The 27,608-nt window shown below is 33.5% G+C and overlaps 2 protein-coding genes across 2 annotated transcripts; one reads left to right on the top strand and one right to left on the bottom strand.

The window, feature by feature from the left end:
- Positions 1–676: 676 nt before the first annotated feature.
- Smp_140780 (hypothetical protein) lies at positions 677–2,104 on the top strand (the record flags this gene model as incomplete). Its single annotated transcript, XM_018793577.1, has 2 exons — positions 677–1,298; positions 2,025–2,104. 2 exons carry the CDS (start codon positions 677–679, stop codon positions 2,102–2,104), a joined length of 702 nt encoding a protein of 233 aa, XP_018648075.1.
- A 23,125-nt stretch (positions 2,105–25,229) lies between these two features.
- Positions 25,230–25,502, bottom strand: Smp_200740 (uncharacterized protein; the record flags this gene model as incomplete). The annotated part of the gene is made up of 1 exon (XM_018793575.1): positions 25,230–25,502. One exon carries the CDS (start codon positions 25,500–25,502, stop codon positions 25,230–25,232), a length of 273 nt encoding a protein of 90 aa, XP_018648074.1.
- Positions 25,503–27,608: the final 2,106 nt, after the last annotated feature.

The raw sequence follows: 27,608 nt of genomic DNA, 5'->3' as shown, positions 1-27,608 counted from the left end.
TATGATAAATATTATTCATCATTCAATTCATTTACATTTGATGTTTACAATGGTACTTGTTTCATGTGCATTAACAGTAAAACTTGAACAAATTGCTTGTCATTAATTATCAACGTGCTTTTTCATGGTCACATGAAATTGACCAGTTGTTGTTAAGCACATGAAAACTATATTCGAGTTTCTAATTATTTCTTAAATTTAACCGATGCATTTATGCAATTCTAATTCATTACACTTGGATATTATTTGGATTAAAGCTAAAGTACATACATTTTTGTATTCACTTTACTCGTCCACATCATCACAATCAATATTGTTGTCATCTTCTTTGTCATTGCCAACATCATCATCATCATCATCATCATCATTTTTATCCTCAACCATATCTAAGATATTTTTCAAACTATTTTCGTTACTGAGATCATTAGTACGGTTCAACGATATTCTCGTGACAAATTATTTAGGATTTTACGTGATATGTATTAAATGTCTACTAAGACTATGTTTAATCCGATACAGGACTATTATGACAAATAAGGATGTCCGTAATTACCGGTATTTCAAAAACAACCATAGAATCCAGTTGTCATCAAGAAGACATGCTCACTTTCATAAATATTTATCATGGTATAGAGGGATAAAAACTGTTTCTGATCACTTGAATTCCTCCAAAAATATGAATTATGAAACAACTATTTCTGACACTGTCCATAATGAATGTATAAATGCTGAATGCGATTCTAGGAAACATTTCCGAAGTTATTCATATCGAACAATCAGTTCCGAAAGTAGTTCACATCGATTTGAATATACCATACAGTATTATGCTATATTTTTGTACATACTATTCGCTTTGTCCAATGTACAATGTATCAATGGTAAACCTACTTCATTGTCTATAAATGGAACTTTTGCCGAAACCTCTTCATCAATTTACTCTTCTAATATGTCATCATCAGGAATATCGCCAAACTCATCCTTGTCTCCACCCTCACTAATAATATCATCTAATCACACTACAGAAGCATCAAGTGTGGATGATTTAATGATACAGCATTTAGATTTATCAACTTTCCAAACATCAAGTTCTACTCATTCGAATCGTAAAGTACCAATAACAAATGTGTTTATGCGTTCACATAGATCTAGACGTAGTTTATCATTTTATATGTCTAATTTAGATACTTCACCATTGTTTTTAACTCCATTTGCACAAAATCATCCAATGAAAGCAAGATTTTTAAGTATCGATAACAATGGAACTATTAAACTAGTTAAATCATTTAAAGATACATCTGGTAAGTTATTGCAATGTTATCATACTATTTCTGAGTTACTAGTAACGACTTGACCGTTAGTTCGATGTACTAAACAGTCTCTCGTTAATCATTGTTAACTATTCAGTGAACAATTTCAAACTGCTTTTCCAATACTCTCCTTTGAAATGATGCGTCTTGGACTAAACTATAGAGTTTCGTTTTCAATTGGTGTCAGTCCTCAATGTAACTCAGTCGTCAAGCGGGTATAATGTTGTCACCTCTGAGTTACAGATTTTGTGTGGGAACTAGTCAGACTATGCAACTGCACAAATCTGTAAGGATGTAAATAATTGTTAAGTATTGTTGTAACTATGCAGTGGTTCCAGTTTATTTAGGTCTATCGGATAGTATATATATCTGAGCATTTTCTTAACGTAAATGATGCTTTCCTTGAGACTTCCTGTAACTGTGTTTTCAACCAAGGATTTCTACAGCTTAGACATGTCCAGTCATTTTGCGAAATATCGTATGGTTATATAATAAATTTGTTCACAGTTCAGTGATGACTACATAATATCCTCATGATGAATTATCAGTTTCATATGTACAGTGTTTCCATTGCATATTAGATATATGTACTAGGTAGTGTGTTTTAGACGAGTTGTATTTTGTTCTGCATTCATCAACTCTAATATGATTGTTTTGTTGTGACTAACAATAGACATGGTGTAAAATAACCAATCACTATGATGTCTCTTCTTGAAGGTTGTTGTTATTTATACCATGGTGATGGATTGATAGCAGTTATGAAAACACCCGAATTAAGAAATAATAACAATATTTAACTTATATATCAAGTAAAGCACCAATGATACTGGCAGACAGATTGGTAACAAATTCCCCACTAAACCTTCACGCGTATATAAATATGAACGATCGAGTAGTTTCATTCGTTTTAGTTACGTATGAATCACAAGAGAATTTCCCTTTCTTCTCATTCATAAGAGTTATTTTTCATGTAAAAATTGTCTATCGCTCTGCTAGTATTACGTGTATATTACATTCTGTGGGATTTCGTACTACAATTGACTACAAGTAAGTATGAAGGAATCATAAATTACAAGTCTATACAGTTAGGGAAAATGAAAATACAAGTTATACGATAGACGTTACAATATTCCGGGTGAATGAACAGAGTATTTATCGTAAAACAAAAATCTCCTAACTAGTTCACAGTTAAATTAATTCATACAAGTTACTTTTGTTTCGCTTAAATGTTACGTACATATTTCAAGTCTATCCTCAACACCTGTTTATTCGATAGAACTTATTCGAGTAAAATCAACATGTTTTTGTACACAACAGTGAATTGCAGTCCGGTTGTTCATACATTTTTAAATTATGTAATTTGTGCTCTGGATTATCATGAAGTTCAGTGAGTCATATTTATGAAGTACGATTTGTCTTACAAAGAGCACACTTCAAAGCTCATATTGGGTTCTTACTTATTAGAACATTTATCAAGCGAAGTTAGACAGTAAGCCATTGAAAACAGTTTCATTCTAGTTGTAAACTCTTCGACAGTGTGTTTCCGGTGACCCATGTGAAGTTGGACTCATGACATTTACAACTCCATGACGAAGTCTGCATTCAAATTGAAGTATAATACCACTGAACAGTAATCAGTAGGTATTTAAATAATGTGTACTCAGTTAACTAACGTTCTGTTGAAAGGAAAAAGAATTTTATCACGGATGATGTTTACCCACTCGCATTTTACCACATACCATTGCGTCATCCTTATTTAAATTGCATCAATAATGATGAAAACAAATCATTTACATATCACCACACACACAAACAGAAAATCGTTAAGAAAACGAACAGATAACTTATTTTACTACAAGACAGTCCTAAAATAACTCCACAACTCAAGTCTTGTGGTGATAAAGAGAAATTCAAGGTCGTTGTATATTCATATGAAGACACAGACGGGAACGAGGCCAAATTAATCAATCGACATTTCATTGCTCTACTCTGCTAACTCAGAATCACTTGTCTTTGTATTAAGGTAGTCACACTTAAACCTTATAAACATTTGCGATAGACACTTCTGACAGTGTAAACTTGTCCACTCTCCCCATATTTTCATGAACATTAATAAGCGCTTTCGAATCAAACTGCATTTCTGAGGTCGGCACCAAAGTATGAATTATGCATGCTGAATACTTCGTTTTTATTGAATTAGGTGTATATCTTAATTGATGTAAGTAATAAAATTTGAGCACGACCACTCATGTGGTAATAATGTTCACTTCTACTGGAAAGATAATCATCTTATGAAGTTGGACTACTTCATTTCAATCTGAGTGATAACTTCCTAATATTGGAAGGTTGTATAGACTAAACGTATCTAGGACCTTGAGAGAACCAGTGGTTTTGATCATGTTCTTTATTAACAAACATCATAGTCAGAGACACAACCACGATCGACTCCTCCTTAGGACTAGGACGATAACACTTATGATCACTAAACTGTAACTAATATAATGTTCACGTAACTTGTCTCCAGATCATCATGTTCACCAAAACTAATCACTCAGAAACAAATATATTCCATCTGCATGTTGCATCACTTATATTAGGGGTTACATCACGACTTGATCAGCAGAATTCATGAAGCACTAATAGACCAGACGAAAATGATATTGGTTTACTACTCACTGACAATATTCACATGAGTCTGAACATTAAACAATGAAGAAAGGTACTTTTCATTAATCATCCATTGTCCTAAACCTTTTTATCACATTTCAATTGACTGGTTTGACCTTTCCCTTATTTTTTCACATTAACAAAATTGAGTGAGTGTAGCAAGGTTGTTCAAAAGTCAGTAGACCGAATAAATTATCACATGCTTCCTATACTAAACATTCTGTTTCATCAATGTACTATTTCGAAAAATATAAAACAGGTAGAGATGTGAGAACAGTGCGATCATTCGAATGACCATCAATATGAAACATGATTGTGAGTCATTTGGGAATGAATTCATTGGATTAGTGATTCTTTCTGTTCACACATGACTAGCTTGGTTAAAATATGTTTTTTTCAACAAGATTCTCATTTAGTGTCACATCGGTCTAGCCTATCTTATCTACAGTTTCCAACCCAATTAATACTTGTAAATGGTCGAAAACTAAGACGAAAACACGTTTCAGTGTTTTCAATAGGTTACTGATTTGATTTTAATCTGTGATAGAAAACTACCAAACTTATCTGTGTAGTTATCCATCAAAATCCCTCAGCTAAACATGTGTATTTTAGTAAAGGTATGTATATATACTTGCAGTTATCGCTGTGTAGTGATCAATGTCATGTTTGTTTAGTCCTTTAGTACTGACTTGACAGAGCGTGCACCCCATTTTGGTGTAAGGTGGTTGGAGGTAGTGGACAGAAAGCCATGACCCAGGTTTCTGTCTTGTTGGCACTCATCAGAGGAATGTGCCCACAATCTTGGGGGGACTGATGCACTCTCAGTTCTACAGGAGGCCAGTAGCCTCTATTAGCTCAGTGGTATGGTGTCAGATTATGAGGCGTGAGCTATCTCAAGATTGTGGATAGACCTTGGTGACGAGCGCCGACAAACGGAAATCCCGGGTCCAGGACTTTCTGACAACTATCTTCAACCACTTCGGATATGCATTTGTGCTCGAATAATGTGTTCCATGGGAATTTATTCCCAACTTTGTAACACATAAGTAGCCTGACTAGTTTCAAATGGTCCTCAGATGTTTACTCATAAATTACACAAACATTTACTGTAATAGTGCAGTGCATAGTGTGATAGTATGGAATTTCATTCCCGATAAAATATAAATATCACTTCATTATCTCATTTGATTAGTTGTTTGGTGGTGTAATATAGAAACGTTTTAAACAAACTTCACTAATCTACATGATGGGTAAAATAATGTATTTAATGTACAAGTAATTGCCATAGAGGCACTCCTATAATAGCTGAATGAGTTGACTTCTCTATTTAGATATGATGAAATGTATACTTGAAAATTTTTCGTAAGAATACAAAATTTGTTGTTAATATCCCTATCAATGGATTGGTTGTATCCCCAGAGAGATGTCTGTTTCTCTTCCGAACATCTAGTGCTTATCGTAGTTGTATATATAGCGGGCATAAACACTGTGGTAACTTCAGGTAGAGAGTAATAGAGAGAGAGAATTTGAAGATTATCCTATTTTAATCTACAAAGCATTTATAACGTTACTTCTATTTTATATTCAGATGATGTTCCGACCTGAATAGAAGGAAAAAGTTGGACTTTAGGAGCATCAATAATGGATATTATCAAATTGTGGTTATTTTGTTGTTACTCACCAACAGTTTATGATGTGCATTAGCATCGAGTAAGACAGCAAGCTTAGAAAAAACCGATATTCATGTAATCGAAACTCAACATACATTTATGAGATACGTGGAAAGGAAAGCTACCATAACTAGGTGATTATCACTCTAAGGATCAGTGAAATGACTGCAAAACTTTTAGATTTCCATTCTTGGGTATCACTTTTGGACAGTACAGTCCAAATGCTGTTTACATCCGTTGGACTATTACGTATCACGCATTAATAAATTTCGGAATGAGTATTGTTGAATTCTGAGGCTGAAAAGAAGGTTTGCAATTATATAGCGATCGTTCTTGTTATATATCATGGGTCATTGTATGTTGGAAGCTCTTATTGCGACTAATACCAAGTATTTACAACCAATAAATATCATTTATTCAACTAGGTCCTAAATAGTCTCATTACAATTGACTCATGAAGGTCCCATTACTCAAGTCCTAGTGCAAAGTCTGGTTGATCACCTAAATTTTCATTCATATGGCGGTTGACGAATATACTCGGTGAAACTTGATTGTCTATTGGGAGTTTTTGACCAAATTAGAGAATTGTTGAATCAGTTAACCAAACACACCTGATTTACAAATCTACACCATTAAGGTTATTTTACATCTTCAATCACCATCGTTAATTTGCATTGAAATATAAAGGCACTTAACTTGAACACACTATTTTTAATATTCATTGTTCAACCCATTTTATGCCTTTTAAGATGTTTCTAACCTATAAATAGATAAATAAAGTGGTCTAGAGAGTTTTATTCGTCACAAAACTGATTGAAACTGAGAAGTAAGTAGTTTAGTGATTAGAACACTCAATTTCCAACCTCTGAGTAGCAAGTTTACACTAAATGGAAGATAAAAGAATGATGTGTAGACAGGTTTGGCTCGTTATAATTTCCGACTTCGCAGATAGATTCAAGGTCTAGGTAGTGTAGCTTTTTATAGATGAGTATTCATTTTCTTATTTACTTAAGAAATCACATAGGTTTTAAGCTTCAAACAGCTGTTTAGTGATTTTTTGGTTTTCTCTGATTTCCTGATATCATGATGAAAACTACATGTAGATTAAGAATTTTCATTTTCCAAGGCAAACTACTTTATTGATGTAAGAACTGACAGATTTCATCAAGTGAAAATCTCTTGTTCACTCCTTAACTGTACTGACCATCAATTATCACGAAAACCTCATCTTATTTTATCTGACGTTAAACGTTCTTCTGGTAGTAAGTAGCTAATTAACATGCTTAACTTGTTCAAACAACTTCCATCACAGTCTCACATGAGTACCGATGAATTATGAATTATTGAAATATTTTACAGTGATTTCATTTCTCGCAGTTGTCAGGTTATATCAAGATAATTCAGATCGTTCTTTTCGGTTGTGTCTCGGTTGATATTAGACCGTCCATTGGCCCTACACAAACAAATATTGTTATCATAGTCTGAATATTACTTCTGTTATTTGCTCGATATTATGAATGGCATATATTCATTTTTTAACAACTAGATATCAAATCATGAGAAATCAATAGTTAAGAAGTAATATGTGGAAATAATCCACCCAGGTGTGGTAGAATCTGCTAGGTCAAGACAAATCACATCGTACTACGATTGTATAGATTTCGAAGATACGTTGATGTGGACATTAATTTTTCCAGAACTCCACCATAGATCTATAGCGGTTCTGATGACAATTTCACTGGTATTATCTAGCGGTAATATCGATTTTCAGTAGTCTAAGAAGAAATTAGACGCATAAAATCCCAATATCGTTGTGGTCATACCGAGTCTGGAAAACGAAATCGATGAAAGAGCTACGTTGATAAATTTTATATAATTTGTAATGGTTTTTGAGTTATCCTAATGCTGATATTCTTGCCTGGATATTCATCAGTCTTAGTTGGCATATGTGTATCAGGTCAGGATTGCCTCGATATAAATATTTGATCACAAGTTTCATGGAAACGACTAGTTTTTGTTAACAGTGAACTCAGTAGCTAAATGGGTAATGCGTTAGCATTTGAAATGAACGGTACTGGGTTTGAATCCACTGTGGACATCAACTCTGTGACCCAGGTACATCCATATGAAAAGTGAGAGACAGGTCGAAATATGGGTCATAAATTCCCACTGCTAGCCATAATCCAAGCCAATAAGTGTTTTGGATTCTCATGAACCGTACTTTCTACTACAGACTTCCATGTTTCTTCCTAGAACTTTCCTCATGGGAAAACCGAATGTCCATATACATATACGCCTGTTCCTATCTGAATTTTTGGAATCCGTCTGGTGAATCTCTAAAATCAAAGACGAACTGGATGTTAGCTTCATCATAGTTAAAGGCTGCCACCTAAATATATGTTTTAATAGAAGTGACTTTTCTTATATCACTCAGTCGAATGTTACTCCATAACTAGTTACTAAATATTGGAACATGTGATAAAATATCTTCTCATAGTTATGCGATTCCTTTGCCAAATGGAGGTTGATGGACTCAATGGTGAATTAAAGCATTTGTGTGGGAGCTAGTGATGCTTATCAACCAAGCGACAAAAGCAAGTTCGAATATGAAACCTAGAAGTTGAATTACTAATGGTGAACTTTAATACCAGTTTAATGGTGATTTAAGTCCACTTTCCCTTACAAAATGCTCTCACTTGCACATATTTTCATAACATCTGACAGGCGAGTCCAACTCACTAAATTCACGCGGTCGGGTGGTGGTTACGAAACTGAGAGGAGAAAAAGCGAATGCTCTACACTTAAACCAGGTCAGTGAATATGGAGAACCCACCCAGAGGAGAAGGAAAACCATACTTCCAAACCAAAGGTGAACATCCTCCCCTAGATTCTGAGGGGAAGGAATAGCTTAAGAACCCACTTTAGGTCACCAATTACCATGAGGCGTCACCTCGTTCCGCATTGTATCTTTAGGTCAAAGGCTGGGGAAGCCACCTCCTAAGCAGGCTTTTGGCAGTATTACAACACACACAAGCCTATTTTATGTGGACCATACCATTTTTAGTACCAGAGGTATTTTAAAAAATGATGGACTGAATTTGCTGTACACTCTGTCAGGTACGACTTTCCTGAATTCGGTTCATAGTTTGTTAATCTAGGAAAACCTATGTTAATTTACAGAGATACTGTTCTTGTAAAAGAAGAGAGTACAAGCAAAGTTACGACATTTTGAATAAACCAGTTGTATAAATTAATCGTGTGGAACTTGATAATAGAATGAAATGACATATTTCTCAGCTGCAAACATAGAATTTATTAGAAAATACTATCATTTTTCTGGATACACCTCCCGATGGATTGAGCACCTTCTTCCAGACTTACTAGAAATCTTTAGTCTCAGGATAAAAATTGATGAGACCACTTGTCTTCTAGAGATGTTTAACAATACTTATTCGGACAATATGCTCAAGAGTGAAGAATAAAGTATTCACACTCAGACGTATTACCTTGTAAAATCTAAGACACTTGACTCCGGCTGACGAAAATAAGTTGGACCAATCAACTAATAAGTGAATTATTTTGTCTCCATTTACCAGTGGTCACTGTGTCGTAAGATGTGTGACAAACATGGAACTATGGATGCCATCTATGAGAGCTATTTCAATTATTGTTTGGAACACACGCTATATGGAAAGTTATGTTTAAAATAGAGAGGCTAAACCTGAAATTTTACTCTTCTTATATCTGTTTTTCTCTTATAAAAACAATCCTGAAGAAAGCAAAATGGAAACTTAATAACTTCACAAATCATTATAAAATTACACAAAATAACTCTAGTAGCTTGATATATACACAATGACATTAGAGAGCACTACGAAACATAATAGTCGGTGAAGAATCATCATATAACTGAGCTGTGATATTCATCAATAACATTTGTGAATAGTTGACTAGCTGACGACTAATGGGGAAGTCAGTGTTAGTTTATTTGTTCAATGGTGAGTGATAATTTAACATCAATAAGACTATTCTAATTATAAACCAGATATACATAGTGAAGATGAGTAAATCTTCTACATGTAGCAGAAACCAATGAAAATCAAATTAAAAGTTTAGTATCGACTGTCAGTACAGGGTTTCAGTGACTGGATTTTCATTGAGATCACGAGCCGACAAAAATTAGACAACCATTGAAAATGTGGAAGCCGTCGACGGCCGATTCGTTGTAGCGTGAGACTCCTCAGCACCGAGCAGCCTCGATCTTCCAAGTGGAAATCAAACTCAACACCTCCAATCTCGCACGCAAACGCCTAACCTCTAAACCATTAGGATTAGATAGCCGTCCATTGCTTCTAGGTTTGCAATGGTTGTCGAACATTGATCGGTTCGTGATTTCAATGATATAATATCGATATTGATGAAAAACATTTATCTGGTCATAGGTACAGTAAAATAGACACCGGTTACACATAACTGTGGTCTGGTCGAGTATGCTTTAGGAAGCAATACTACACTACATTCAATGTTATTCGGAGTATAATTACCTGCTAAAAACTCAACTTCCCTCAACGCATCGATGAATTTGAAGTAATTAGCACTTGAGTAGTTTACTATCGTAGACTTTCTCCTGATTCATCCATAGAAGAACTAGTCATGTTTGCTTGTAATTATTTCCACTTCTAAACATATAGATAGTTGGATCCATACAGTCAATAGCTATAGCTTCTTTCTCAATGAACGTAAGCCTGATACTGTTCTTTGCCTAATTCGTGTGAAATCGTTAAATGATTACAGACAGTCGGCAGAAAGCCTGTAATTTTGTCATGGTCTTGATTCTCCAGGAAGGTATATCTGTAATAATAAGTATAGTGATATTCCTCTTGACATGCAAGCACTTGCTGTCCATTGTTATAACTGATGACATTACAACCAACCAATTTTGATCTGGAGTAGATTACACGACAACACTAATCAACAGTTGTGTGGTAGCAAAACGGTGGTATTATGTATGGGAGTCTAATTCATACTTTGTTATTGATTTTCATATTAAAAAGTGATATATAATTATTTGTTTTGTCCGAAAGAGACTTATTGCGTCAGTTGGAGAGTTGCTGATAACTAGGACTCATTAGAGAACATCTAGAAAAATTTTCCAGTTAGAATGTAACTGAGTTGTTGAAGATGGATCGCAGTAAATGTTTACAAGAATTATAGTTCCAGATGAAAACACACTGATGACACGAAGAGTACCAATGAACAATGGATGTGTTATATTTACTCCTTTATTCAAGTTGTGTTCTTAGACTCTTGTGCTTCAGATGAGAAAGTCTGATCAGTTCTGAACGATTTTCGATGAGTTCGATAAAATATGCACAGACTATTTACATTTCAAATTAGCCTGCTTTAGTTGCCCAGAATGTTTGATGTACTTGAGAGGTTTTGATTTACTCTGGTCATTATCAAGTGTTATTTATCCCTAATATGGAGAGAGTGTAAAGAGATTACTCTGTATGGATGCATAAGTGTCAACGTGATTTGAATAAGCTATTTGGATGTATGTGACTAACGTCATTTCAGACAGATTACAAGTATAATTGAAACACTCTTAGAATGTAGGAGAATTTTTTCAAACTTACTCTTCCATTCATATCCACAACGCACACTTCACGGTCGAGTTAAAAACCAAGATTTCTGGCTAATCATCATTATTATGTATTAACATCTGAGCAACCACACTGAATTATCATTATCATATAATTTCGCTAGCTTGTATTTTCATTTCATTCTTCAGTTGAATGATTTGTCCCAATAACTACATGAGACTTGAACAGTTCAATAAAGGTCGATTAACCTTCATTAGTTTATCATTCTCTTGATGAGTTCCGTTCTTTTTCACCTTCTTCCATCACAATAGATCAAATTATCAAATAATATTAGTCGAAACTAACAGGTGGGTTTCATTTTCATAGTATCAGGTTATCAAGGAACTGTGTAACACAAATTACATTTTTCCTCTACGAATTGGGGCGTTTCCTCATGTGTAATCTATTTTCTGTTAGAATGAATATACTTCAAATTTGAAGAGTATATTCATGTCAGTTTAACAATTTATTCAAAAATTACCCTAAATAAGAGTATACCTTGTTATTTTTTCGAACAAAAAACAAATGATGGGCAATTACTTCAAGCACACCACCCTTCAATGGTCTTGCGATCTTGTACGACTGGTCTCATTACCTAGCTTAACATTTGCTGATAATTGACTAGAAAGGTGTACGGTCCATGATAAACAAAGAACATGTCCCTTTCAACAATCACACATTCCACAGGTAATCCCCAGTAGACTGCTTATTGAAGGTGTTCATAATTCTGTCTACGGTTACAAGCGTATCAGTTATTTCGTCAACAGAAAATCAATTAACAGTTGTTCTCGTTTTCATTGGTTGACTTAAGAGAAAATACGTCAGATTTAACCACTGGTTTACAAGTTTAAAGCCAAATCGGCAAGAATATTTACGTTAACGAACTGTATCTTTCAAACACTAATGTTACGTTACACTGATGAAAAGTCCGTCTGGTGATGAATTGATTAATAGACTTAGCTCTTGAGTATTACATCACAATGAGTTTTAAAATATTCATATTGTTGTTCGTATGGTGGCTCATTTATTCACTTGAACAAAGCAATTATCTCACTACATCAGAAATGAAATATGTCTGAAATAAATGTGATTTTCTCCCATTCGTTGTTGCATAGCCATAATATTTTTAATTTTTCTCAAAAAGGACAGAATCGTGTGATGTGATTTTTTTAGACTACAAGACAGTAAACACAAACTTATCAAAGTTACCAATTCGTTGACTTAGGTCGCATCATCTTAATGAATCTCAACAACTGATTGTCACTGTCTCAACGAAACAAATAGAGCCTTCGGGATAATTAATATGAAACTTACTGTATCAGGGGATAATATATTCATAATCATTCCCATGACAGTTATGAAATACGTTATTTTAATAAAATTTTGATCTATCAGGAATTCAGTTACATTTTTACATAATTCAGAGTGATTGAATGAAAATTGACTGGTAAGATCACCATTTGACTGGTCGGTAGTGTTACATGTATAATAGATCAGAAATCATGGGTATTGGAGTTAGTCCGGGCCGTTTGGTCAGGTATTCTTGCATTTATTATAGGGAAATAAAATAAACCACTATTTTCAATACCAAACTGTGTAAGAATTCAGTGTTCATCTTGTCGTGCTAATGAGGTATGGCAACTTGGACCGATGCATATATGTGCCTGGTCCCACGTTGTAGCTGACTGACTGAGGCATATAGACAAAGTCTTCAAAAGGATGTGTTTATTACTACCTACATGTAATCTATAGGATATGCACTTTCACGAGGTACTTGTGTTTGTGGCTTGCTTTAGCTCATAAAAGTCTTATTAAACATAGTCTGAGAGATCCTCCACCACAATGGATCGGCCAACGTTTGTTTGAATCAGGATAAAAAGGCCTTTGGCAAAACCACGTAGTTTAGTATAATCTCGTGTTGATACATTTGCTTTCACTTTTCAAATGTGTCTGCAGGAAAAATAAAGGGAATCGTAAGTTAAGCACTTAACTTTGTACCTCACTTATGAATACAGTGATCTTGGATGCTGTTAGAGGTATGAGGGCAGTTGTCACTTCCAATTTGCGCACACCGTGGAAGTGTTCTTCTAGAGGTACCTGAAAAGGAAATGGGATTAGAAGTGGTCTTAATGACCTGAGAGCGCGATCGCAGTGCCCAAGGGACAGCTGCTTGAGGCTGGTCACACACGACCTTTTTGTGGGTAATTTTTGTGTTAGCTCCGTACTTGTTGGGACCTTACCGCCGGAGACGGATATCCGTGGGATAAGGTAGGGTATGTATTTTTAGGTTCGACATTTTCCACATGGTTTAGTATAATCTCGTGTTGATACATTTGCTTTCACTTTCCAAATGTGTCTGCAGGAAAAATAAAGGGAATTGTATGTTAAACACTTAACTTTATACCTCATTATTACTCATATTACTCTCATATGTGTTACAGACCGATTTGAAACTCCATTAGTTTGACCATAGTTTACAAGAGTCGTAGAGTGTAAATGATTCGTTGGCCAATGAACATTCAATCAAACCATCCCGTTCAAATAAGAGGCATGATAATTTTAGTTTTATCGTTACATTAGTTGTCAGAACAGTTCTCAATCAAATTTGAATTCATTCCTCGCAGTTTTATTCGAGGTAATTTGGTCACGTTGGAAAGACTTGTTTGACTGAGTAATGAAACGTAAAAGGTTAACACTCTCCTTCTTCTCACCTTTTCAAGGTCAGTTGTCATTAACAGTATAGTCCTGCAACTAACCTGCAGCATACGATATTAGTATCGGTAACACATAATCACAGAGAAAATATTCGTGTATTGATTTCATTAACAACTTGTTGATCAGACATATCTTTTTCAGTAAATATGAAACTATTCAGTTGAAGTAAGACCAACGTTCACATTAAAATATTTCCAATATTTTGTAATAAAGGTCAAATTCATTCTTTACATAAAATTAGAATATAGACGAAGCAAAATCAACCAGTTTAATGGTGAATGCAACATGGGAAAAAAGTAAATAAAAACAAAAATAGTAAACATTATTGATTTGGTTAATAAAACCAACATAAGAATACTTAAGCCTTAGTGGTTATTTTTATAAAATTCCTAACATGAAATGATAACGGTAATGGTGTATACTTTTGGATTTGTTCAACATATAAACTAACTGGAATCAGGTACAATGATTCAAAGACTGAAGTTATTTATGTGCTCTCATACGCGGTTCCAGTGTAGAACAATATGACTGTCAGTAATCTTTGGCTGCCAACAAGCAATAGCCCTATATTTACATTGCATGTGATAATTTTATGCATGAATCTCCATCACACTAGCTAGGGACGAGCTGACTGACCAAACGCTAGTCATTATGGTGTACGTCAGACTGATTCCGAAATCCGACTGATCATCAGTTGCGGATTCACATTTCTAGCACAAAATCAAAAATCTATTCTAGTTTGACTACCTTGGGACGGTTTTAATGTCTATTATTCTCATTTTAGTTTGGTATTAAATAATTCATGAGTCTTAGAGATTTGTTGGTTGTCATTAGTATATAACGAGGAAAATGTCAACGTAAAACAGAGATTTTGTTTCAACGTACTTCAAGTGACATTAGTAGTCAACCTGGTGATAGATGTGTCATATTTGATACGAAAGTTTCAATAAATTGTGAGTGGTCTGTTAAAGACTATCGCATAATGACAGGAAGACACTAAAATAAGTATCAGTATTCTAGTCTGTTAGTTGATGCAGTTTATCCATTTTCGATTCAGTATCATGCGCTACATGATCTAAATAATCTTACTGAACCAGTCAAAATATAATATTCAGGCCACTAAACGGGAGGGCAACATTCATACTTATTCGTATTGATCAGTGTTATCTGTTCCCAATTATGTTATCCATTCACTCGACCACATGAACATACGGTATTATAAATGATGTACACGAATAACTTAGAATACACACAATCACACTAAAAGTGTAGACGGTAGTTATAAATTGTAGATTGTCTGAAGTAGGAAATGTTGACCATTACATCCTGAATTAGTGGTTTCGATAACTGGTAGGGTGATGAGTGCACATTGTTAAGGAGTGAAAAACCATTACAAGAAAGTTGTTTCCTCAAGAAAAAAACAATGAAATGTTCTACCGTTGCTTCAGCCAAATGTTATTTTTTTGTAAATTGAATAATTTTCAGACAACTAGGATGTTTTATTTTTATTTCTGTATTGGAAAATATAAGTTACAACATTTTACCACAATCACTTAACCCTGATAGAATTGTGTAACGAATGAGTTCACCCTTATTCATTCATGCATTAATCATTTTTGAGACAAGAAAGTAATTCGATAGTGTTTAGTTGTTTGTACATTACTATCTATTTCGTAAAGTGTATACAATTACAAAGGAGAGTGTGTGTGTGTGGGCAAAATGTCACAGACATTTGTGTATAAATTTCATAAAATAATATACCGGATATCATATAATTTAATGACTATTTTATCAATGAACCTGAAAATCTCTTTCACCTTCATTTAATTAGTTGATTTTGCATGACTAGGCATTGTTATTGCGCTAGTTCTTTATCTAGTTGATTAGTTAATTAAAATGAATCAAAATGTTTTAATTTATTTGTACCATACTTTGTGTACTGCATGTCTGATATTGATGACTGTACAATGAAGAAATAGATCCGGTGGGTTATTCTCCCATGTTGTCTACTCATCCAATCAACTATTCCTTCTTTGTATTTGCGGTTGCATCACTCATTTTCTCGATATTTTTAACACCACTTGTATTCAGTTGTGTCATGTATACAACAAAAATAATAGCTAAATTAAACCGGTATTGTTCCATTGTACTTTAATGTATGTGTACTTACATGTGTGCATACACACATCTAATCTGAACTACAACAAGTGGATTGTAGACGAGGTGCAATCAAAAGCCAATTTATTTTACAGTTAGAAATAAAATACATTTACAGATATGCTGAAAATTTGTCAGGATATAGTTGTATACATTGGCTTGTGTACATGTATGTAGTGTTTACGTGTCAACACACTGCAAGGTGTGTTTCTAGTTGTGTGTGTGCACCGACACAATGTTTTTCTTTCTATCAATTTCTCATATAAAACAAATTATCCTATTTCGGTCTTGTTCAGCTAATAAACCAACAACCTGATGATGTGGGAAATAATCAAGGACCCTGGAAACAGATAGTTACATGGAGGTCAATATGTTTCTATATACATATATATCCGATCACTGTAAACTAAATACACATGTGTATTATATAGCACGGGAGGGTGACAGAAAGAGAGTGTGAAATAGTAAGATAGATAGTAAGACAGATTAATTATTTCATAACACCATGTTACAGTGTTTTTGAATTTTCCACCGGATAGAAAACGTTTCTCGTTCAGTGTTCCATGTTTTGTGTTTAATGTCCTTTAGTACTTCATTAGATAAGTTCACATTTCTCACTTTATAAACATTTAGTTATCTCGTCTGTTATTGTCAATGTGACTTTTATGGAGCAAATCAGAAATAGGGAGATAAGATTGATGACAAGAGGGAGATAAATGTTATCTTCAAAAACAGTATTCTGTCAACATACTGATAATTTTGTTTAGCCTTAATGAAACACTATACCAAGATAGAATGTTAAATTATCTGGTTTATTTTCATGTATTATATAGGGCCACCACTGACGACCACCAATCATACAGTTGTAATGAGTGAATCAATCATATTAAAATTACTGTTTTGTTGTTTGACGTTATAGAAAGTGTTTAAAAATGATGAAGTTCTTCAAACTCATTTTCACTGTTTAAGGCATGATGACGTAGTCAATTGTTAGGGATAATTGATTTGACTAACTAACAGGTACAAGAAGCAGTGTTAAACTGGACCAACAAAAAACAGGTTCTGTAGGAGATAATTATGATATCTCCAATGCTATTTATTTAGGGGAGTTGCTTGGCAATAAAATCTATTTTAGAGCTTTTAAATTTCCCATAAGACACGTTAATAAACATCAAAGAGTGTGAGAACTGGATACATGTTAACAAGTTGTCAATCATGATACTTTCAGTGAAAAACTAGTCCAATCAAGACCTCAGACCATTAAGTCAGAATGTGATTTCATTTTATGTGACTATCAGAAACAATTATGATGATTAAAATGTTAGAGTACCAGGAAAATTCACTTACCATTGAACATGTAAAAATTAACGAAACAAAATTTCGTTGTTTATACTTACATACAAATTACTCCATCAAATCTTCCACTTACCTACGTTCAATATACTAAGGTAAATTCAGAAAGAAAGATTACAAATGAGAAAAAATCAAGTCCAATTTCATGTTAATTAAAAGCGATGTCTGGATTGTAATTGTACACACGTACACCAATATGTATGTAAATACATACACTTTTGGTGTACAACACCCTGGATACGAAATAAGCTTAGAAAAATATCTAATCAATGCTTGTTTAGTATATGTGCATACAATAATTCTGAATGACATGATCTTGGAGGAGGAAAATGGCTACAACTCGATTTTGTCTTAAGAAACAAAGAAAGGCTTCTGTCGTTGTTAAGGTATTTGTTGCTTACAAAATGTATTTTGTATCTGCAATTACATGTGCTTACAGACGATTGTTATTCTTGCATAAACCGATTGTCGAAATGTTATTTTTTGATAATATAGTCTACACTTTTGACTAGAAAATAAATGAAATTTGTCTGAAATCACTATTATGTATTATTTTGTTTAAAACTTTAATTACAGATTAGAAATAATAAAACCACCCATGTTAATGACATTTGTGTACTTTGTAAAATGTGAATTAATTGTGCAAATCCTGATTAGTTATTCGGTATTCTTTCATCCAAAGTCCTCATTGGCCAGACAAATTACGAAAATGAGTAATTATAACAGGAATTTATCTATGTAGAAAGTTTGTAGCGAGGTCCAACGCTCAGACGACACATTTGCCTAGTTCTCCCTGGTTGTAGGTGGTCGTCCAACTAATGTTAGTTCATGACGTAAACTATAAAATCTTGCCTGTTTGATTCATTAGTGAACTATCCTAACTTCTCAAACGAAGTAAAATTGAAATTTTAGTTTCTAACTGTTTATCTTAGTTGTAGGGTTGTGTTCAAATTCACTCGATTCATTATTTAGTATAAAGTTTCGGTCGATTTGTTTTGCAGGTGATGAATTATTATCAGGTAACCGTTGATGATATCTCTTAACCTATAAACGGTGTATTTTATTGTGCGAGTAGATGTGTAAAAGTTGCTTGCTATTCCATCACTAGATTATCAATGTAAAATTCAACATAATTCAGTATACTAGATTTATGTAAGATCATGTACCACTGTATGGTTGTTTACCTGTAGTTTGGAGTCTTTTCAGTTGAAAGCATTATTACGCTATTTCAATACTGATCTCATGGTTTAGATATTTTTTGATAAAAGTTTTGATGTTCAGATGAAAGAAGTGGAATCATTCGACTAATGTCTGACAACAAGACAATTTACAACATTGCAGAGGAATATTTCAGTAGAGATAGCAGTCGTTTTGTTCAGTCAGTCAGCTACAACGTAGGACCAGGCACATATATGCATCGGTCCAAGTTGCCATACCTCGTTAGCACAACAAGATCAACACCGGATTAATAGTAGTTAATTTAGTGTTGGTAGTAGTATATAAATTATAGGTTGTATATAAGGATATAGTATAGGAAGGGAGATATGAAGCAATTTTAGTCTCAAGGTTTAAGGGAAGATAAAGAGTGTATACACCTACGCCATTGTGATCGATTCTGAGCCATGTCACACAGAGTCTCCAACCATTGGTTACGATAGTCACGCGGACCCCAACCAGGTAGTCTGCATCTGCTAACATGGCTCAGACTAGAAGTTAGTGACTTCAAGCACTGATGCCATGTTTTGGTTTGGCCGCCCCTAACTCTCTTCCAACCGTCCCCAATACTAGTCATCATAGCGCGTCGTGGTAATCGGTGTTCAGGCATACGTAACACATGGCCCAACCATCTCAGTCGATGAAGATTCATCACCTCATCAACTGATTTACCATCGTTCCCTAATACCCTGCGTCGTTTTGTTTGGTTTATATATTCCAGTATTCTTTATTTCAAGATAGTTACCAATCGAAAGTGAACAGTTTCCAAAACCGATGATTTCAGGGATCACATTAACTTGATACACTAATTTTCATCATAGAATAATCTCATTCAAGGAGTCATTTAAAACCAGAAACAACTTGATACTGATTTCATTTTTGCGACGAAATACTCAAGCGTACTTATTCTTATATCATCTGATAAAGGCATGGAAACTAAGGTCTTTCAAACATATGGGTATGTTAGAAGTCATCTAAACAAGAATTTTCATTGATATCTATTACTATGTTTGGTTGTTTGAACATTGACGTAAAATAGACTTGAATGTGTATGGGATGTAAATCAATTGGTTTCTGAGGATAAACCTCCATATGTCTTGTATGTAGATTGTATTTGATAATCCCTTAAATCGTAATCTATCATAACATACCAATCCACCAAAGAACGTTTCAGTAGTATAAAACAATTTCTTTATCATCGGTTCAGTTTCTCATTGGCATATGACCCAGACTATGTAACTAGACAAGGTTGATTTTATTCATTAGTTCAGTCTTCTATCATGTGATCTTTATCAATCAATCAGTCAATCAATCAAAACTCTTCCAAGTTATGCTATGCGCACATAATTGTTCTTACACTTACACTTATCATATATTGAAACATACGTCTGGTGTAATAAATGAAGCACGTCTTCCACATGTTTCGTCTATTTATTTTACAAACATTTGAGGAAGAAATTACAGTTTATTCTTTTTGTTCAGTTTTCTTCATACCAGATTTTATTATCTAACCAGAATACCAGAGAGTGAGAGAGAGCTAAATCTATTTCTTCGTTTCATATTATTTAATTAATGTCTGGGACATTGAAATTTAGCATGAGGATTGTCGATTATGATAAGGTGAACATGAGAGATGCCTTCTCTCATGTCAGGTAGTTGAAAAATCTACATGTTTTATCATTTTTCAAACCCAGAAATGCATGCTTCTGAACACATGTGTAGTGGTTTTTACATTCGGTAGTGAGTATTATTTTTAACAAATATGATCATAAACTCATCCAATATGTTTCAAGTTGTTCTCAGAATGATCAGGGAATTTAAAGCAACTTTCTACTAAACAAAATTACAAGGTTACATTGGGAATATTACAGTCAGTGAGGACGTTTTGTGACTTGCATATTTTTCCATTAGTAATTCGACTGATCTATAGAGAAGATTCTCCCATCTCTTTATGACAATTCACAACACTGTCATCTTATTTTTCATAATAAATATTCTGTGTGTGTTAGACAGAGTTAATGCAATTATAGGTGAGGTGTTTCAAATTAATTATAACATCGATTACATTTTCGCTGACTGTTTTCTTTTATGTGTGATTTGAAAATATAATTAAATGGCATGTAGATTAGTAGACGGAATTAAATCAATGTTGAATTGCTGTAGGCAGGTTACATAACTGGGTACAAATCGCACCTCAAAATATTCCGCAATGTTGGAAAACTGTGGAACAAGCCGTATAACATCAATAACCACTCAGTAAGACTAATCAAAAGAACGAAATTGCGTATAGAATAGGTATAACAGTAGGTACAGTGGAGAAATATTTTTAAAACATGATAGTTCCACATCATCGGATACTGAGTGCGTTGGCTAGATCTAATCCTTTTGTACCACGTAGTTTTAGAGTATACAAACAGGGGAAATGTACTGGGTTCGAGCCGCAATGTCAACATCAACACTAGGATGTAAGTAAATAAAATTGATGAGTCCCATGTTGAAAAAAATGCACATCCTGGATCCCACTACTGGCCATGATCCACATGATCTCTAATATACGTTTTTTACAATTAGCGAAACAGCATATTTAGCAATATCTCACGGTGTCTAAAGTTATCGGATTTCCTTTTTTCATTTTCATGTTTTGTTTGATTCGACTGTGTAGTGGGTGATACAACCATTTTCTCAAATAAACAAAAATGTGGAAAACAACATTTTACTTCTAATATTTTTTGTCAAAAATAAATGGAATTTAAGATGTTTTTACCGGCTCGTATATTAATTATTATTATTTTTTTTATTATCATTATTGGCACTTAGACTAAAATTATAAGGTTAAACTCTGCATCTAAATGTGAAAGTCATGATGAGGTAGCAATCATGGATAGTAACATTCAAAAAACGGGGGAAAAATAATGAAAATGGCAAAAACAATAACAATAACACTAATAATAGTAATAGTGATAACATTATAGTGAAAACTCATGTTCATGATTAAATATATGAAGATTAAATGGAAAGTAGATTGATTGTAAGTAAATTGTTGGCCTTTAATCTGGCTACTGTTTGTATTGTTAGTTAGCGTTAGCCCTTCTAGTTAGCGTTTTTTAGCGAGTTAGTTTTCTACGGGATGGGGTCGCTAACCCCATGCCCAACTCTCCTCCTTTACCCGGGCTTGGGACCGGCAGTAACTCTAGAAGAGCTACAGGCGGAGTTTTTACTGTTGATAGGAAAATAAAGTTATTCATGTTATTCAAGTTATTTATGAGTTTTAAGGAAATTAACAATTTGAAAATGTAACACTTACCACTGTTTGTCAGTTAAAGATGAGTTATAAACATGACAAAATTGTTCGTGTTTGTAGAATTTAATTAACTTATTGTATCGCGTCGCCTCCTCTTCTGCTACACCATAAACTAATTGTTTTGTTAATTTCATCACATAATATATGATACTCATGAGTGCATTTACGTAAATGACGGCTGGTTTAAATGGACGTGAAAAAAAGTGTGTATTCCTCCGATTGATATTTTATGCGTGGTTTAATTAAGTGGAAACCTAAAATAGTATATTTCTTACAGTGAAATTAGTTTTGGTGTAATCGACATATTGTTTAACAAATTAAATGGTGTAGAAATGCTTACCATGTTTCATTCTGAAATGTACATATCAATTCATTTAAATGTACAATAGTAGGCGCGTTAAGATAGAGAATGTATCTTCTTTCTACAGCCGTTATGTCTTTTAGTTTGATTGTCTTGTAAATAATTTTGATTATGAAGGGTTATAAAACCGCTGTAGTGATTCCTGAGTTGTTTTATGCAAATTGAAGGACAATATATTTTACTTCAGACAGACAGAACATGGGTTTTTCAGTTTTTCATGTACAGTGTTGCAGTGAGTTTAGGCTGTTTTGCATAGTGTTTGTACATTGTTGGATTATAACTGGTTGTTAGTTTAATATTGCACTTGTGTTTGTCCTGTTCATTAATAAATCGAATGAAGGGATTTTGTTCGTTGATTCTGCTTTTTTTGTAAACTTGATGCCTTCCAATATTTCATTGAGTAACTGGTGTGCTTTTTCAGTTTGTCACTAATACGAACAACGAAAATGTCATCTACTTATGGTACCTGAACTTTTGGCTTGATCGTTGATTGGGCTGTAGTCTGAAGTCTTTACGTAAAACCTTCTGCTACCAGTCCTGAAATAGATGATTGCATTTGAGTTCCTTTGATCTCCTTGTAAACCTGCACATTGAATAAGAAATACGTTGCAAGGCATCAATCAGTAAGTTCTGTTAAACTTACCCTCTTCTTGTTTCTGTGTTTTAAGAAATGAAACTCGTCTATGAGCTGTAGTAACATAGTATATTTGTCTAGGCATGCTTCTACTGAATTGGATGGTGCCGTAGAGTCGAAGGACATAATCATTACTGTGTGGTATACTTGTAATATCTACCTCATAATCTCAGTCTGGTTTTGTGATTTATAAGTTTTCATTAGCTTTGAGTCTCCGAAAAGGTTCTCCGTGCTTCGTGATCAAAATACTCCTCGACTTGTGTCCACCATTCAATTATCTAAACCAAAAGTTCACTAATACTGAATTAAACCTTTCGACATCATCTTCCGATGAAGTCACTAGCTCCGACGTATGGGTAAAAAGAATTTTCAAACTGAACCTCAACATCCATTTGATTGGCTCTTTACTTAATGTCACAAAACTTCAGGCGTGGTGACAAGTTTACAACTCAGTCTTTTTCAAATTAACACTGGGAAAATTATATTCATACTGACTTCAGTTAGATTTAAATGGTATTTGTGGAATCTGTTTGTCCAGGTCTTTCCTCAGCTCAATACGTTTCCTTTCTTTTCTTGCATAAACCGCTATCCTCACGCAGTCCGAAAATTGTTCTTTTAAGTTATCGGGAAATTCTTCAACAGCGAAACTCTCTCATTTACATTATTTCATCATTGCAATAATAATATATGAATTCTGAGAAACGATTTGATTCAAAGCATGACGTTTAAGGGTCTTTCCGTTCGGTCGAACTCTAAAGGTACGAAAACACTTCTAGTATATTTTCGGATACAGACTAGTTGCCATGCTCTCTTTTATAAAATCAACATTTATCTTTTCTTCACTCAGTCTCGCATCACACTTCAGATACTCATTAATAACCTTCAACCCACATGTTTGCTCTACAGATTTCAGCACATTAAAAATTCCCATTTAGAAATTTGGCAAAAGGAAAACGAATAGAGAGACGTTGTTCTCAACTAGTTTTCCATCATTGCTCTTCACTGATATACATATGTGATTTATAACAATAAAATAATAATGATAATGACAATAATAGTAAAAGTTGAGTAGTGGTATAGCATCATAATTAAATAGTATCACAGTAATCATAAAACAATATGAAGTGTTTCATTGAGTAGTTGGAAGAAAGACGATTACGATAGTCGAAGTAATTATTTTCAAAAACTGAGAAACTCAGTTAAACAATTGTTAGTTCAAGAGAATATTTGGATAAAAAGTCAATTTCATGGTAGCTATGTAAGAATTAAGAGATGGATATTAAGAACATGTAAAAACACGAAAGGTAAAGAAATTAGAGATTGATTTGGAAATTTCTTTTGAATGAATATGGTTAAGCAAAGTTCAACTGAAACACATTTATATGTATCGATGGTCAAAGTAGAGAGAGTGGTTGTACAAACTTCTTTCGAGTATAAAGGGTTAAGTCTGTGAACATGCATTCCGATAGATTCGGCAATATGCATAAGAGAAGCTCGTAATCCGTGTGGTGAATTTCATGGAATATGGTGAATAATCATGAAAGTCATAAAAACATTAAAATATGATTTATGTAAATTTATTCAAAATTGTGTGTGAATTCTATGTATAGGTTGGTTTAAAAGACTTGACAGAACTTTCCGACTTTGAAAATCACCAATCAATAAGTAATATATTTTCTATGTTCTGTAGTTTTAATAAACCTCTCAAAACTAGTAATGTATTTGATCACTTTGTATTGAATATGTCAAATGAAAGAGGATTGCTCCTATGACCTTATACGTTCATTTATATTCTGATCTTTTAATCTGATCGTTTCAAAATGTAACTAGAACAGCTATCTTGCACTCTAATGATGATGATCCACACTTTCTTTACACTTTTATTACAAATGCTCAATTTATTACATGGTTAGTTGTGAATTCATCTATTTTTTCTATAGTTTGTTGATAAGTAGTAAAATACTACTATTAAGTAATTAGAATAGTTTCCTCTGCATATTTATTTACAATGATCATGATTAATAACTTTTGAAATGTCCTCTCCTATAATTTCACTTACAGATTAATGAATTATTAATGTATATACACATTTAAGTTGTAGTTTTAACCGCAATTTCATCGCCTTTTTTCATAAATAAATAGAGATAATGAATTAATTGAAATTGTTTAGCTTCTTTTTTTCGCGGAAAATAACATCCCACTATACACTAGTACAACAAACAACAAAGTAGACAGTTGTTACTTTTAATTAAAGTAGTATTATCTGTGTTTACCAACAAAATAATAAAGATTAATGAAGATGATAAGATGAATAGTTTAGTTGACAATGAATTGATTTTGACGATAATAATGACGATGGTGATAATGACAAGATTATTAATAGAAAGTAGGATGACGATAATGTCATTCTTAATTGTTTCTAGACAGTAACATAAAGTAATATAATGAATGACTATCGTTTTTATATACACAAACAGCATTCTGACCAATGTGGGATCGGTAGTAGTAGTAGTAGTCTAGAATAGAATAAATCTCTTGGTTAGATCTTGTCCTAAAATCGAGCATTGTTAATTCCAGCTTTCATAAACTTCTGACTTGAAAGAAAAGTGGACATTGTTGACTTCAACTGGACTCCTCAAATCGTCTAGAAAAGAACTGTTGGTTTGAATTTTGTACTTGTTGGCATATGCCAATAAGGCCGATTTGAAACTAACAATCTACATGTCTGTTTGGAAATTCAGGCTTGTATTACTGACTGCTGCAGCAAATGTTAATTTCAATACTCCATTCAGATTCCGATGAGCCATGAGTATAAATGGACTACTTACACAATGTAGTAGACCCCTATACGATACTGTTCATTTAGCTGAAAGATTTCGGGAAAATGAGAGTTGAACACGATAAATGTTACTGTTTTACATCCCATACGGTAAGGATCAGTTTCGAAGCAATCGTCTGAACAATTCATAGTCTGAAACTACTTTTTTTCTTATTCCAGACGTTACGTTGTAAATGTTAAACAACAGTTTCACTCTTGCGTTAGATGTTTGAAAATCAGCACTTAGAACTAGACAAAACAACAATGGTTGTGATGATGCAATCACTCAGTTCAATCACTAACGTCAAACTGCACGCACTATGATGTCAATTCGGTTTACATAGTGAGTGTTTCGAAACGTAATTAGCATTAATGGTTAATTAGCTTGAGATTGGTTACATTTAAGTGAATTCATATGTGGTTGTGATCGCACACTACAAAATGGTAGCAAACTAAGTAGAAACAACAATTCAGCGACCCTCAAGCCGATTTACGTTCATGGGTGTAAAAGTCTCTGTGAATTACACCTAGATTATCCATCTCACGACGGCTTCAAAACAAGTCCGAAATCGTGACAGAGGTATCGACTGGACCATAGAAATATAATATGAACTTGAGTGTATAACTAATGAATTTCCTAGTTGAAATTTTCATGATAAGACCAAATGTAACTTCAATAGCTTCGTTTTAGAAGACATATTATACAAGGATGATAATTAATAACCGTATAATTTAGCTAAACTAAGAAAGTATAAGAACACTAATCTAGAAGATACTTGATTCAACCCTAACCGTTATGTATGGTTTCCTATAATTTTAATCATATTCTTGATTCCTCCTTTATTTCACGAACTATTATATGAATGAACAATATGTATCAATTTAGCCTTTTTTATCATACTAACTACCCAGACAGATTTTATTCCATTCGACCATAGATTGATTGAAGTGCTGATTGGAGAAATCACTTTTTTATACAATAATCAAAATATATAGTATTCATATATATTCGGTAAATACATTGGGTTTTCCAATTGACTAAGTCCTACTTCCGGCTTTATATTTATTGATAGTTGTGAAAATATTGTTATATAATTGAACATGAAGAAATTTACACAATTTATCTTTCAACTGAAATTTGAAAAGAAAAATCTTCTTTGGAAAAATATCATTTATACTAATCAAACGTTTATTTTGTTTATGTAATATTCTAATCATATGGAAATTAACTCAAAAAAAAAAGTACACTTGCATCTTATTAACATGCTTCTATAAATAGGATTAAAGAAATTCATAAAATGATCATTGAAGTGATATTTGTGTTTATGATGTGTTCATATTAGTTTCAGATTATTATTATTATTATTATTATTGTTACTAGACATATGTTTATACATATAATATAAAAAGTATGGGTCTTTTTCATGGAACAATCATTGATTTTTGTCAGTTAATATTTTTTCCAAAGATTGAAGCAACCAAGGTAATGGTAATGGGTCGAAGACTCTTTAAACGACTAAAAACAACGGTCGAAAGAATAGTGGATACTTCTAAATCCTTGTCCGGTTAATATGGTATTTTAGAACAAGTTGACTTCTGAGATTGTTAAGTGGTTCAAATGTCTGTAAACGGAATAGACGACACCTTCTCTGAACCAGCTATCGTGTCTAGTAGCAATGGATCACTGATTACTCCAGATAGGGAAAGACCAAGGTATGTAAAACAAGTACAACTGAGAGAATTACCAGTAAGTTAGTATAGGATGCTG

The sequence above is a fragment of the Schistosoma mansoni genome, chromosome 1 (genome assembly GCF_000237925.1).
Source record: "Schistosoma mansoni strain Puerto Rico chromosome 1, complete genome".
Classification (NCBI taxonomy): domain Eukaryota; kingdom Metazoa; phylum Platyhelminthes; class Trematoda; order Strigeidida; family Schistosomatidae; genus Schistosoma; species Schistosoma mansoni.
Note: the sequence above shows the minus strand (reverse complement) of the source record. Positions and strands in the feature narration are given on the sequence as shown.